At 42.7% G+C, this 15,642-nt stretch overlaps 1 protein-coding gene across 2 annotated transcripts in view; it reads left to right on the forward strand.

The window, feature by feature from the left end:
• The window catches only part of LOC141098925 (threonine--tRNA ligase 1, cytoplasmic-like), a 116,171-nt gene that overhangs the window by 67,996 nt on the left and 32,533 nt on the right, over positions 1 to 15,642 (forward strand). For both annotated transcript variants that reach the window (XM_073586935.1, XM_073586934.1), the window contains exon 11: positions 9,235 to 9,299. In XM_073586935.1, the coding sequence (XP_073443036.1) occupies positions 9,235 to 9,299 (65 nt within the window). The remainder of the gene's footprint in view (positions 1 to 9,234; positions 9,300 to 15,642) is intronic.

Raw genomic sequence — 15,642 nt, forward strand, 5'->3', positions numbered from 1 at the left:
ACACTCGAGTATATACGCTAAATGAGTAAAATAAAATGACGCCTCGTGGTTTCCACATTGCAGGGAGAAATTTTGCACCCGCAGCAGGGCACTGCAAAGTGCACAACATTTATGGAGTGCAGCACAGGTGTTGAATAAGGTCACAGTTTTAGTTGTTGGATGACAAAACTGGTGACCTGTTTCCTTTAACCCCTTTCTGACATCAGACGTACTATCCCGTCCATGGGACCCGGGCCCCTATGCCCATGGACGGGATAGTACGTCTAGCGCCATCAGCGGCCGGGTGTCAGCTGATTATCACAGCTGACACCTGGCACAATGTGTCAGGGGCGGTCACGGACCGCCCCCGACACGTTAACCCCTTGCACACCACGATCAAACACGATCGCGGTGTACCGGGGGTTAAAGGGAAGCATATGCAAGGAGGGGGCTTCGTCCGTGCTTCCCTGAGCCCCCCACAGCAGCGCAATGTGCAGCGCTGCTGCGGGATTCTCCATCCCTGCAGGACCCCGAATCCAAGATGACAACGGGGACCTTCGGGGGCCTACAGGGAGCTGGTTTCTTCAGTGCCTGCAAAGCGCAGGCACGAGGAAGCCTTGTGCAGTGCCTGTGACAGGTCGCTGATCTGTCACAGTGATATGTGATGTGACAGATCAGCGATCTGTCAAAGGACAGTGTTGTCCCACCTGGGACAATGTAATAAGGTTAAAAAAAAAAAAAAAATATTCCCTAATAAATTCATTTTTTGGAAATAAAAAAACCAAAACAATAAAAGTACACATATTTGGTATTGCCGCGTCCGTAACAACCCGCCCTATAAAACTGTCCCATTAGTTAACCCCTTTACCGAACCCCTTTAAAAAATAAAAATAAAAAACGACTATGCCTGATGAAGAGACCTGAGTAGTCTCGAAAGCTTGCAATGTGTTACCATCTTTTCAGTTAGCCATTAAAAGGTATCAACCACTGAGGACTCTCAATTCTGAATATTTTTCTATCTACTGGCTAACACGGTACAAAGATATACATCTTTCCTGAAGCAAAAAATTATTTATTATCATACCGCCGAACAAAAAGTGCAATAACGCGCGATCAAAAAGACGCATATAAATAAACATCGTACCGCTGAAAACATCACCTTGTCCCGCAAAAAAACGAGCCGCCACATAGCATCATCAGCGAAAAAGCAAAAAAAAGTTATAGCTCGTAGAATAAAGCGATGCAAAAATAATTATTTTTTATCTAAAATTGTTTTCATTGCATAAAAGCGACAAAACATAAAAAAACAACATAAATGAGGTATCGCTGTAACCGTACTGACCCGAGGAATATAATTGCTTTATCAATTTTACCGCAGGCGTAACTGTGTAAACACACCCCTCAAAAGAAATTCATGAAATGCTGGTTTTTGTTCATTCTGCGTCCCAAAAATCGGAATAAAAAGCGATCAAAAAATGTCACGTGCCCGAAAATGGTACCAATAAAAACGTCAACTCGTCCCGCAAAAAATAAGGCCTCACATGACTCGGTGGGTCAAAATATTGAAAAATTATAGCTCTCAATATGTGGTGATGCAAAAACTATTTTTACAATAAAAAGCGTCTTTTAGCGTGTGACAGCTGCCAAATATAAAAACCCGCTATAAATAGTAAATCAAACCCCCCTGTTATCACCTCCTTAGTTAGGGAAAAATAATAAAATTAAAAAATGTATTTATTTCCATTTTCCCATTAGGGCTAGGGTTAGGGCTGAGATTAGGGTTAGGGGTGTGTTGGGGTTAGGGTTGGAGTTATAATTGGGGGGTTTCCACTGTTTAGGCACATCAGGTGCTCTCCAAATGCAACATGGCGTCTGATCTCCATTCCAGCCAATTCTGCGTTGAAAAAGTCAAATGGTGTTCCTTCCCTTCCAAGCTCTGCCATGTGCCCAAACAGTGTTTTACCCCCACATATAGGGTATCCGCCTACTCAGGACAAATTGCAAAACAACTTTTGGTGTCCAATTTCTTCTGTTACCCTTAGGAAAATGAAAAATTGGGGGCAAAAATATCATTTTTGTGGAAAAAAATGTTTTTTTTATTTTCAAGCCTGGGCGTTATAAACTTCTGTGAAGCACTTGGGGGTTCAAAGTGCTCACCACACATCTAGATAAGTTCCGTGGGGGGTCTAGTTTCCAAAATGGTGTCATTTGTGGGGGGTTTCCACTGTTTAGGTACATCAGGGGTTTTCCAATCGCGACATGGTGTCCGATCTCAATTCCAGCCAAAAAAGTCAAATGGCACTGCTTCCCTTCTGAGCTCTGCCTTGCGCCCAAATAGTCGTTTATACCCACATATGGGGTATCGGCGTACTCGGGACAAATTGCACAATAACTTTTAGGGTCCTGTTACCCTTGGGAAAATAAAAATTGGGGTGAAAAAAACTTTTTTTGGAAAAAATATGATTTTTTTAATTGTACCGCTGTACGTTATAAACTTCTGTTAAGCCCTTGTGGGTTCAAAGTTCTAGTTTCCAAAATGGGGTCACTTGTGGGGAGTTTCCACTGTTTAGGTAAATCAGGGGCTCTCCAAACGTGACATGGCGTCCGATCTGAATTCCAGCCAATTTTGCATTGAAAAAGTCAAATGGCGCTCCTTCCCTTCTGAGCTCTACCATGCACTGAAACAGTGGTTCCCCCCCACATATCAGGTATCAGCGTACTCAGGACAAATTGCACAATAACTTTTGCAGTCCAATTTCTCCTGTTACCCTTGGTAAAATAAAAAAAATTGAACCTGAAATATTTTTTTGTGAAAAATGTTCATTTTTTTTTTTTTTTAAATATTCAAAAAATTCCTGTGACGCACCTGAAGGGTTAATACAATTCTTGAATGTGGTTTTGAGCACCTTAAGGGGTGCAGTTTTTAAAATGGTGTCACTTTTGGGTACTTTTGGGTATTTTCTGTTATATAGACCCCTCAAAGTGGCTTCAAATGTGTTGTGGTCCGGAAAAATAAAATGGTGTTGCAAAAATGAGAAATCGCTGGTCAACTTTTAACCCTTAACTTCCTAACAAAAAAAAATTTTGGTTCAAAAATTGTGCTGATGTAAAGTAAACATGTGGGAAATGTTACTTATTAAGTTTTTTGTGTGCCGTATCTCTGTGATTTAAGGGCATAAAAATTCAAAGTTGGAAAATTGCGAAATTTTCAAAATTTTCACCAAATTTCTGTTTTTTTTCACAAATAAACGCAAGTTATTTGAATGAAATTTTACCACTAATATGAAGTACAATATGTCACGAGAAAGAAATGTCAGAATCACTGGGATCCATGGAAACGTTTCAGAGTTATTACCTCATAAAGGGACAGTGGTCAGAATTGTAAAAATTGGCCAGGGAGTTAACGTGCAAACCACCCTTGGTAGTGAAGGGGTTAAAGGGTGTGTGCACACGCTGCGGGTTGTCCTGCGGATTATCTGCAGTTTTTCTGCGGTTTAGCCTGCGGTTTTCCCCTGCGGTTTGACACCTGTCATGGAGCAGGTGCTAAACCGCTGCGGAATCCGCACAAAGAATTGACATGCTGTGGTTTTGAAACCGCAGCAAATCCGCGCGGAAAAATCCACATCGTTTGAACTGCTGTTTTCATTTTCCATTGATTTTAATGGTACTGTACACCGCAGCAGAAACTGATACGCAGGACCAAAACCGCTGTGGATCCGCAGCAGAATCCGCAGCGTGTGCACACACCCAAGTAGTCCTAACAGCCGTTTATCTTGAAATAAATAAAAATGGTTAACTATGTGCTCTTTTCATAACATTTTTAATAGTTTGCATTAGTAGTAAAAATATTCCGCTAAATGGTGTAAAACGTAAATTTAGTGCAGGTATTTATTGCAGGAAAATGTTGAAAATTTTGGGCACAAATGCAATAATATAAAGCTTCTAATGCCAGGGCTGTGGAGTCGGTATAAATTACTGTGATTCCTAAAATATATAATATATTGGGTATAGCAGTATAATGCAGGATGTGCTGTAAAAGTTTTCATAAGAATTTGTGAAAGTTCTGAAATCTACAAATGGCTGCTCTATTCTATTCCTGACCTAAGATTATGTTCAGACGTTGCGTTTTGCGGCACTTTTTTAATGCACATTTTAATTCACACACTTTTTTTTTTTTTTAGCTAACTAATTTGGAAAACTGGTTTCTTTTTTAAAACTGCCACATGTCCCTTCTTTCAGCATTTTTTCAGTGTTTTTATCCATAGAAAGCAATGAGTAAGTGCAAAAATGCTGCAAAACCCGATGCCTGCATTTTTTGCTGTGTTTTTGCACTTACTCGTTGCTTTCTATGAGTGAAAATGCTGCAAAAATCTTAAGGAAGTTGCATCATCATTTTTTGGAGGGCACTAAACTTTATCAGGATGCGCAAGAGACGAAAAAAAAAAAAGAAGCAGTAAATACACAGGAAAAATCGCAGCAAAACGTACTTTTTGTAATCAGCTTTTTTTTTTACTGCCAAGAGAGCAGGTTTTGTCTGCAGAAAAAAACTACAGCAGAAACGCAACATAGCCGAAGGATCTTGGCGTTTAGTGGAGATGAATAGTAACATAGTTAGTAAGGCCGAAAAAAGACATTAGTCCATCCAGTTCACCCTATAAAATTCTGTCAGAATAAATCCCCAGATCTACGTCCTTCTAAAGAACCTAACAATAACTGTAAGATACAATATTGTTACGCTCCAGGAAGACACCCAGGCCTCTCTTGAACCCTTCGACTGAGTTCGCCATCACCAGCTCCTCAGGCAGGGAATTCCAGATTCTCACTGCCCTAACTGTAAAGAATCCTCTTCTATGTTGGTGGAAAAACCTTTTGTCCTCCAGACGCAGAGAATGCCCCCTTGTGACGTCACCTTCCTTGGTATAAACAGATCCTCGGAGAGATATTTGTATTGTCCCTTTATATATTTATACATGGTTATTAGATCGCCCCTCAGTCCTCTTTTTTTCTAGACTAAGTAATCCTAATTTTGCTAATCTCTCTGGGTATTGTAGTTCCCTCATCCCCTTTATTAATTTTGTTGCCCTCCTTTGTACCCGCTCTAGTTCCATTATATCCTTCCTGAGCATCAGTGCCCAAAACTGTACACAGTACTCCATGTGCGGTCTAACCAGAGATTTTGTACAGAGGCAGTATAATGCTCTCATCATGTGTATCCAGACCTCTTTTAATGCACCCTATGATCCTATTTGCCTTGGCAGCCGCTGCCTGGCACTGGCTGCTCCAGGTAAGTTTATCATTAACTAGGATCCTCAAGTCCTTCTCCATGTCAGATTTACCCAGTGGTTTCCCCTTCAGTGTGTAATGGTGATATTGATTCCTTCTTCCCATGTGTATAACCTTACATTTATCATTGTTAAACTGCATCTGCCACCTTTCGGCCCAAGTTCCCAACTTATCCAGATCCATCTGTAGCAGAATACTATCTTCTTTTGTATTGACTGCTTTACATAGTTTTGTATCATCTGCAAATATCGATATTTTACTGTGCAAACCTTCTACCAGATCGTTAATAAATATGTTGAAGAGAATAGGTCCCAACACCGACCCCTGCGGTCCCCACTGGTCACAGCGACCCAGTTAGAGAATATACCATTTATAACCACCCTCTGCTTTCTATCACTAAGCCAGTTACTTACCCATTTACACACATTTTCCCCCAGACCCAGCATTGTCATTTTGTGTACCAACCTCTTGTGTGGCACTGTATCAAAAATCAAGATATACCACATCCAAAAATGACTCACCTTGGTCCAGTCTATAGCTTACCTCATCATAAAAACTCATTAGATTGGTTTGACATGAGCGATTCCTCATAAACCCATGCTTGATATGGCGTTAAACAGTTGTTCTCATTGAGATAATCTAGAATAACATCCCTCAGAAACCCTTCAAATATTTTACCAACAATAGAGGTTAAACTTCCTGGCCTAAAATTTCCAGGTTCACTTTTAGAGCCCTTTTTGAATATTGGTACCACATTTGCTATGCGCCCTTCCTGTGGAACAGACCCCGTCGCTATAGAGTCTCTAAATATAAGAAATAATGGTTTGTCTATTACTTTACTTAGTTCTCTTAGTACTCATGGGTGTATGCCATCCGGACCTGGAGATTTATCTATTTTAATCTTATTTAGCCGATTTTGCACCTCTTCTTGGGTTAGATTGGTGACCCTTAGGCTAAGTGCACACGTACTGGAACTCTCGCGGAAATTACCGCGAGAATTCCGGAATTCCAGTCCGCGGGAAAATCGCATTTTAAATTCCCGCGATTTTCCCGCGGAAAAACTAGCATTTTGCAAGCGTATTTAGCTTGCAAAATGCTAGCGTTCTCCAAGCGATCTGTAGCATCGCTTGGAGAACTGATTGACAGATTGGTCACACTCGTCAAACATAGTGTTTGACGAGTGTGACCAACTTTTTACTACTGAGGCCGCCTATGCAGCATCAGTAGTAAAAGATAGAATGTAAAAAAAAAAATAAAAAACGGTGTTATTCTCACCCTCCGACGTCCCGTGCAGCCGTTCCCAGTAATCCTTTGCGAAAATGCCCGCGATGACGTCAGTTCTCGCGGGATCGCGGTTATTCGCGATGACATCGCGCGAATGACCGCGAGACTTCGCGATCCCGCGAGAACGGACGCCATCGCGGGCATTTTCGCAAAGGACTACTGGGAACGAAAGCGTGGAGAGAAGCAGGAAGACTGCGCGGGACGTCGGAGGGTGAGAATAACAATATTTTTTATTTTAAATTCTATTTTTTACAGGGATATGGTACCCAAAGCCCGGAGGACAGTCTCCTCTCCTCCGGACCGTGGGTACCATCCGCAAATGTTCTGCTTACTTTCCGCATGGTGGGCACAGCCACATGCGGAAAGTAAGAGGAACAATGCATTCCTATGGGTGCGGGATCGCCGCGATTCCGCAAATTAATGAGCATGCTGCGTTTTTTACCGCGAAGCGATTCCGCCGCGGTAAAAACCGCAGCATTAGTACAGCATTGCGGAATCCCATAGGAATGCATGGGATGCTTATTTTTCGCGTTTTCGCGGCAAAATCGCGCGGTTAAAACCGCCACGGAAACGCAAAAAAAACGCCACGTGTGAACTCAGCCTTAATATGGGGTTTTCTTTGTCTCTCGGCATTTCACCTAGCATTTCATTTTCCACTGTGAATACCGTGAAGAAGAAGGTGTTTAATATATTAGCTTTTTCCTCATCATCTACAACCATACTTTCCTCACAATTTTTTAATGGGCCTACACTTTCACTTTTGATTCTTTTACTATTGATATAGTTGAAGAACAGCTTGGGATTAGTTTTACTCTCCTTAGCAATGTGCTTCTCTGTTTCCTTTTTGGCAGCTTTAATTATTTTTTTAGATAAAGAATTTTTCTCCTTATAGTTTTTTAGAGCTTCAACGGTGCCATCCTGCTTTAGTAGTTTAAATGCTTTCTTTTTACTGTTAATTGCCCCTCTTCTTTGTTTAGCCACATTGGGTTTTTCCTATTTCTTGTCCTTTTATTCCCACAAGGTATAAACCGCTTACAGTGCCTATTGAGGATGTTCTTAAACATTTCCCATTTATTTTCTGTATTCTTATTTCTGAGGACATTGTCCCAGTCAACCAGATTAAGGGCATCTCTAAGCTGGTCAAACTTTGCCTTCCTAAAGTTCAATGTTTTTGTGAGTCCCTGACATGTCCCCCTAGCGAAAGACAAGTGAAACTGTACAATATTGTGGTCGCTATTTCCTAGATGCCCAACAACCTGCAGATTTGTTATTCTGTCAGGTCTGTTAGATAGTATTAGGTCTAAAAGTGCTGCTCCTCTGGTTGGATTCTGCACCAATTGTGAAAGATAATTATTCACTACAGATTATTATAATCTGTGCTGCACTTTATGTACATGCTCAGTAGTGACCAGTGGTGTGGAGTCATAGCTGAGATGAATCTGTGCTGCCCTTTATGTACATGCTCAGTAGTGACCAGTGCTGTGGAGTCATAGCTGAGATGAATCTGTGCTGCACTTTATGTACATGCTCAGTAGCGACTAGTGTTGTGGAGTCATAGCTGAGATTAATCTGTGCTGCACTTTATGTACATGCTCAGTAGTGACCAGTGCTGTGGGGTCATAGCTGAGATGAATCTGTGCTGCCCTTTATGTACATGCTCAGTGCTGTGGGGGCATAGTGGAGATGAATCTGTGCTGCACTTTATGTACATACTCAGTAGTGACCAGTGCTGTGGGGTCATAGTGGAGATGAATCTGTGCTGCACTTTATGTACATGCTCAGTAGTGACCAGTGCTGTGGGGTAATAGTGGATATGAATCTGTGCTGCACTTTAGCACATACTCAGTAGTAACCAGTGCTGTGGGGTAATAGTGGAGATGAATCTGTGCTGCACTTTATGTACATGCTCAGTAGTGATGCTGTGGAGTCATAGCTGAGATGAATCTGTGCTGCACTTTATGGACATGCTCAGTAGTGACCAGTGCTGTGGGGTAATAGTGGAGATGAATCTGTGCTGCACTTTATGTACATGCTCAGTAGTGATGCTGTGGAGTCATAGCTGAGATGAATCTATGCTGCACTTTATGTACATGCTCAGTAGTGACCAGTGCTGTGGAGTCATAGCTGAGATGAATCTGTGCTGCACTTTATGTCCATGCTCAGTAGTGACCAGTGCTGTGGAGTCATAGCTGAGATGAATCTGTGCTGCACTTTATGTACATGCTCAGTAGTGACCAGTGCTGTGGGGTCATAGCGGAGATGAATCTGTGCTGCACTTTATGTCCATGCTCAGTAGAGACCAGTGTTTTGGGGTCAGGGAAATGAAGAAGTTGGAGGTTTGGCTTACCGATTCCACAGCCCTGTCTAATGCGCCAAGTTTTTCTTAATTTAGTTAAATTAAATTAGTACTAACAGAAACTGGGGGGGGGTGTTCACTTTCCAGCACATTCTAGTTAACGAATTTAGGTGCAGATTTAAAAAAGAGAAAAAAAATTATCCGATGCTTTGGGTAATTTCGTTTGCAATATTTTTAAAACGGATCTTTTTAAATCTGCACCTAAATTCATTAACTAGATGTGCCTGAAAGTGAACCCCCCCAACCTACCCTCAGTTTTTGTTAGAACTAATTTTTATGATTTCAATGTTGATTGTCGTATATAACTTTGATTTTTTTTTTTCCTCATTTAGTACAACAAATTTAAGTGCCGGATCTTAAATGAAAAAGTCGATACGCCAACCACTACTGTATACAGGTAGGTGAAATCACATGGTTACTGGGTCCACAGACCTTGCAGCTGCCAGGAGCTCTGTATAGACACTGGTTGTATTCCAACTATTCACAGTATAGCAAGTTAATAGTACTGTAGGGGAATCCATGTGTAGCGCAAAAGATGGCCAGATCAAAAAAGGCTGTAATAACCAATGCCCCTGTGTGGATGTGATTATTAGCAGATATGACATGTGTGTTTGAAATGTATGAAAGCTATAGAGATTATTCATTTTGTAACCTCCCATGCCGGAAGATGTTTTCCTTTCCGATAAGCTTTTTGATTCATGGTTTCATTGAATTAAGATCAGAGATTCTTCTGCTAAATTGAGTTATTGCATCCCCTATGAATTTAGGGTTTTATTTCACGTAAATACAAAAAAATTACTGCTTTCTTCTAACTTTTAAAGTGAACATGTCAGTTGATCCATGCAGTCTGCATTCACATCAGAGAGACGCTTCTGTGTTTTAAACACCTGTTTAAGGGCTCGCGCAGACTGGTTTCAGTCAAAACATTGGCTTGCTTCCGGACCAATGTTATTGAATGAGGCGGTGCACATGTCTGAATTTTTCCTGAGAAAAATCTCAGCATGCACTATTTGCGTCTGATAATCGGACGGCACCTCACCTATTTATGATGGCGTCTGTGCAACACACCGGATTACTGTTACTGTAAGACGTTAAGCAAGTTGAAGGTTAAATAATCTCTGAAAGGCCTAAAGGTAAAAATGACACATTTTTCTTTGTATAATAGGCAAAAAATATATACCATATACTCGAATATAAGCAGAGTTTTTCAGCACATTTTTTTGTGCTGAAAACTCCATCCCCCCCCCCCCCCCCCCCCTCGGCTTATACTCGGGTGAGGGTCCCACAAGATGGAGGCGGAGCAGCGGGTCACAGGAGGCAGGAGCTGACTTATGCGGCTAAAGCCTGTGCCTGCTGCTAAAAGAGAAATGAAGATTCACTGCTCGCAGTGAATCTTCATTTCCCTGTAATAGCGGGCACAGTGGTCGCAGCCGCCGGCTCCTGCAGCTGCCAGGTGATCACGTGTGCCCGCTACTTAAGAGAAAGGAAGTGAATATTCATTCCCTTTACTAGTGGCACTTGTGAAAGCCCAGCCACTGCAGGAAGCCTGCGGCTGACACTGTGCGCACTACTAAATAGCAATGAATTCTTGCTGCTTTTCACGCACATAGTCCCGGCGTAGGTAGCACTGAGTTTTCCGGCAGCAGTCCTCTTCATGTAAGCAGCACATGTCGTCACTGCCGTGCACTGCTTACAAGCATATATCGGCTTGTTGCACTGGAACAAGACGCAGTGATTGAGCTTAGGGACGGTAAGTTGGATGGTTTATTTCTCCTTCGCCTCATTGGGGGACACAGGTACTGTGGGACACATGTACTGTGGGTGTATGCTACTGCTGCCTGGAGGCTGACACTAAGTGAAAAAAGAGGTTAGCTCCTCCTCCGCCCTATACACCCTCGCCCCGATTGCGGGCGGAAACCAGTTCATGCTTGGTGTCCGTTGGAGGCACACACGTCTGTTTTTTCTCCAGATTTAATTTTTTTTTCTTTTTCCTTTTTTCTATGGAGATGAGACAGGGGCGACGGACCCTAGTGAAAGGGTCTGATCTCCCCAAACCAACAGCGGGCGAGTGTTGCCTCCACGTATCCTCTCCCGCAACGTGGGACAAGTCTGGTCTTTTTTCCCAGACTTTTTTAATTTTTACCTTCCATGAAGATAAGACAGGGGCAACGGACCCTATCGAAAGGGTGAACACCAGGGTGAACACCAAGGTACCCATGTTTGTCGCTCGGTCCCGGGACCCACAGCCAGTCACTGTGGATGCGTTGGTTCTGCCATAGAACCAGTTTCGCCTCCCATACTTATTCCCCTCGCTGCCACTACTTCCGAGGGTCATCAAGAAGATCAAAACAGAAAGGGTTCCAGCGATTCTGCTGGCCCCAGACTGGCCCCATCGAGCATGGTACGCAGATCTAGTGCAGCTGCTCGCCGACGTTCCTTGGCGACTGCCAGAGCGCCCAGATCTACTGTCCCAAGACCCGATCTTCCACCCGAGCTCAGGGGCCCTGTGTTTAACGGCATTGCCGTTGAATCTTGAATTCTGACCCAGGCGGGGTCTGGACGCGAGGTGGTTGCTACAATGGTTATTGTCTTGCCTTCATTTTGTCCAGCGCCGGTACACCACGTGGAAAAAGCTCTTCACACGTTGGACCTGGTAAGAGCCCTCAGGAGGTATGTGTCACGGACGGCACCCTTTCGGCAGACAGACGCTGTTCCTGCTCCCTGAGGGGCGCAGGAAAGGACTCGCGGCCTCAAAATCGACCATAGCCAGGTGCATTCATCTGACCATTCAGGAGTCCTACCGCATCAGGGGTGCGCCGGTTCCAGCAGGGATCAGAGCGCACTCTACTCGGGCAGTGGGCGCCTCTTGAGTGCTTCGGCACCAGGCTTTGATGGAACAGGGTTGCAAGGCAGCAACCTGGTCCAGCCTGCACACGTTTGCCAAACATTACAATATCCATACTCAGGCTTCAGCGGATGCGAGCCTAGGTAAAAGGATTCTCCAAGCAGCGGTGGCGCACCTTTAGACAGGAGGTGCATGTAGCTTGGATCAGTGAGTCAACTTCCCACCCAGGGACTGCTTTAGGACGTCCCACAGTACCTTTGTCCCCCAATGAGGCGAAGGAGAAACATGGATTTTTGTGATAAGCTCACCGTAAAATCCTTTTCTCCGAGACGCTCATTGGGGGACACATCACCCACCCTGATAGCCAATTGGCTCTTGTTTGTTCAATTAATGTGCATTTTCGTTGATATTAGGGTGGTTCTTTTCTAGACATATTGTTACCTGCATTAAGGCTGTTTTTTGTTGTTCTCCTACTGCTTTTGCACTAAACTGGTTTCCGCCCGCAATCGGGGTGAGGGTGTATACGGCGGAGGAGGCGCTAACCTCTTTTTTTTCACTTAGTGTCATCCTCCAGGCGGCAGTAGCATACACCTATAGTACCTGTGTCCCACAGTACCTGTGTCCCCCAATGAGCGTCTCGGAGAAAAGGATTTTATGGCGAGTTTATCACAAAAATCCATGTTTTATTTTATTTATTTTTTTCTGGTGGGGGCCATACAGACCAGGATGTGGATGAGGATGCCATGCAGACCAGGATGGGGATGTGGAGGCCATGCAGACCAGGATGGGGATGTGGAGGCCATGCAGACCAGGATGGGGATGTGGAGGCCATGCAGACCAGGATGGGGATGAGGAGGCCATGCAGACCAGGATGGGGATGAGGAGGCCATGCAGACCAGGATGGGGATGAGGAGGCCATGCAGACCAGGATGGTGATGAGGAGGCCATGCAGAGACCCAGGCTTATGCTCAAGTCAATAAGTTTTCCCTGTAGTACCCCCTTTTTGCAAGTATCACGGCTTCTAAACTTTTTTTATGCAGCCAGACAAGTCTTTCAACTCTTCTTTGAGGGATTTTCAATCATTCTTCCTTGGAAAATTCTTCCAGTTCTGTGAGATTCCGGAGTCGTCTAACATGACTGCTATTTTGAGGTCTAGCCACAGATTTTCAATGATGTCCAGATCAGGAAACTGTGAGGTCCACTGTAAAACCTTAAGCTTATGCCTTTTTTAGGTAGTCTATTGTGGATTTTGACGTGTTTAGGATCATTATCCATTTGTAGAAGCCATCCTCTTTTCAACTTCATGTTTTTTACAGATGAATTTTATTTGGCTTCCAGAACTTATGTTGAGCTCCACTGTTCCTGTTAACTGCCATTTCTTAATTACATTTCAAACTGCTGAAAGGGCAACTTGAAAATGCTTTGCTATCTTCTGATAACCTCCATCTGCTTTGGCGGCCTCGACTATTTTCAAGACCTAACTCTAAACAAGCTAATTAGGGTCTAAAACCTTGGCCAAAGTTATATGAGCACACAGATCTCCAAGGGAGCTCAGACTTTTGAATCACCCATTTTCCTTATTGTAAGTTTTAAAATGTAAAAAATGACAAATATGTAATTTATTTCTTTATTTATTTTTTGCCTAAAATACAATGGAAACGTGTCATCTCTAACTTTAGGCCTTTAAGACGTCATTTCATTTTCAACTTAACTGTTCACAATAACCGTAACCTTGACCAGGGGTGCCCAGACTTTTACATCACACTGTGTATGTGTGTAATATATATTGAGATATATATATATATATATATATATATATATATATATATATATATATATATATATATATATATATATATATATATATATATATTGATAGATAGATCCAGTGGGGAAAAAAAGTATTTAGTCAGTCAGCAATAGTGCAAGTTTCACCACTTAAAAAGATGAGAGGCGTCTGTAATTTACATCATAGGTAGACCTCAACTATGGGAGACAAACTGAGAAAAAAAAATCCAGAAAATCACATTGTCTGTTTGTTTTTCATTTTATTTGCATATTATGGTGGAAAATAAGTATTTGGTCAGAAACAAAATTTCATCTCAATACTTTGTGATATATCCTTTGTTGGCAATGACAGAGGTCAAACGTTTTCTGTAAGTCTTCACAAGGTTGCCACACACTGTTGTTGGTATGTTGGCCCATTCCTCCATGCAGATCTCCTCTAGAGCAGTGATGTTTTTGGCTTTTCGCTTGGCAACACGGACTTTCAACTCCCTCCAAAGGTTTTTTATAGGGTTGAGATCTGGAGACTGGCTAGGCCACTCCAGGACCTTGAAATGCTTCTTACGAAGCCACTCCTTTGTTGCCCTGGCGGTGTGCTTTGGATCATTGTCATGTTGAAAGACCCAGCCACGTTTCAGCTTCAATGCCCTTGCTGATGGAAGGAGGTTTGCACTCAAAATCTCACGATACATGGCCCCATTCATTCTTTCATGTACCCGGATCAGTCGTCCTGGCCCCTTTGCAGAGAAACAGCCCCAAAGCATGATGTTTCCACCACCATGCTTTACAGTAGGTATGGTGTTTGATGGATGCAACTCAGTATTCTTTTTCCTCCAAACACGACAAGTTGTGTTTCTACCAAACAGTTCCAGTTTGGTTTCATCAGACCATAGGACATTCTCCCAAAACTCCTCTGGATCATCCAAATGCTCTCTAGCAAACTTCAGACGGGCCCGGACATGTACAGGCTTAAGCAGTGGGACACGTCTGGCACTGCAGGATCTGAGTCCATGGTGGCGTAGTGTGTTACTTATGGTAGGCCTTGTTACATTGGTCCCAGCTCTCTGCAGTTCATTCACTAGGTCCCCCGCGTGGTTCTGGGATTTTTGCTCACCGTTCTTGTGATCATTCTGACCCCACGGGGTGGGATTTTGCGTGGAGCACCAGATCGAGGGAGATTATCAGTGGTCTTGTATGTCTTCCATTTTCTAATTATTGCTCCCACAGTTGATTTCTTCACTCCAAGCTGGTTGGCTATTGCAGATTCAGTCTTCCCAGCCTGGTGCAGGGCTACAATTTTGTTTCTGGTGTCCTTTGACAGCTCTTTGGTCTTCACCATAGTGGAGTTTGGAGTCAGACTGTTTGAGGGTGTGCACAGGTGTCTTTTTATACTGATAACAAGTTTAAACAGGTGCCATTACTACAGGTAATGAGTGGAGGAAAGAGGAGACACTTATAGAAGAAGTTACAGGTCTGTGAGAGCCAGAAATCTTGATTGCTTGTTTCTGACCAAATACTTATTTTCCACCATAATATGCAAATAAAATGAAAAAAAAAACAGACAATGTGATTTTCTGGATTTTTTTTTCTCAGTTTGTCTCCCATAGTTGAGGTCTACCTATGATGTAAATTACAGACGCCTCTCATCTTTTTAAGTGGTGGAACTTGCACTATTGCTGACTGACTAAATACTTTTTTTCCCCACTGTATATATATATATATAGATATATATAGATATATATATTGATATATGATCTATATATTATTCTCCACATCCTAGAAAACAAATTTCACTCTGATCAGAGTGTAAAGTGTATTGTAAGCTCTTACTAGCAGGGTCGTCATTATTTTTGCTTTAATTATTGTATTATCTTTAACATAGTTACTTATGACTTGTATATGAACTGTCGAATTGTAAAGTGCTGCCGAATGTGTTGTCGCTATATATATGATCATTATTATTATTACCCTAGTCGGACCGGTTTTCTCAAATGGAGAACATATGGTCATCTGTATCTTCCCTATAGGAAACCTGTCAGCTGATACATGCTTGCCCAATTCATGAGCATAAATTCTGGTGTCCCAGCCGCACTGGAGACTAGTCAGACAG

Source organism: Dendrobates tinctorius, unplaced genomic scaffold, assembly GCF_039654945.1.
Source record: "Dendrobates tinctorius isolate UK_male_01 unplaced genomic scaffold, ASM3965494v1 ptg000097l, whole genome shotgun sequence".
NCBI classification, from domain to species: Eukaryota; Metazoa; Chordata; class Amphibia; order Anura; family Dendrobatidae; genus Dendrobates; species Dendrobates tinctorius.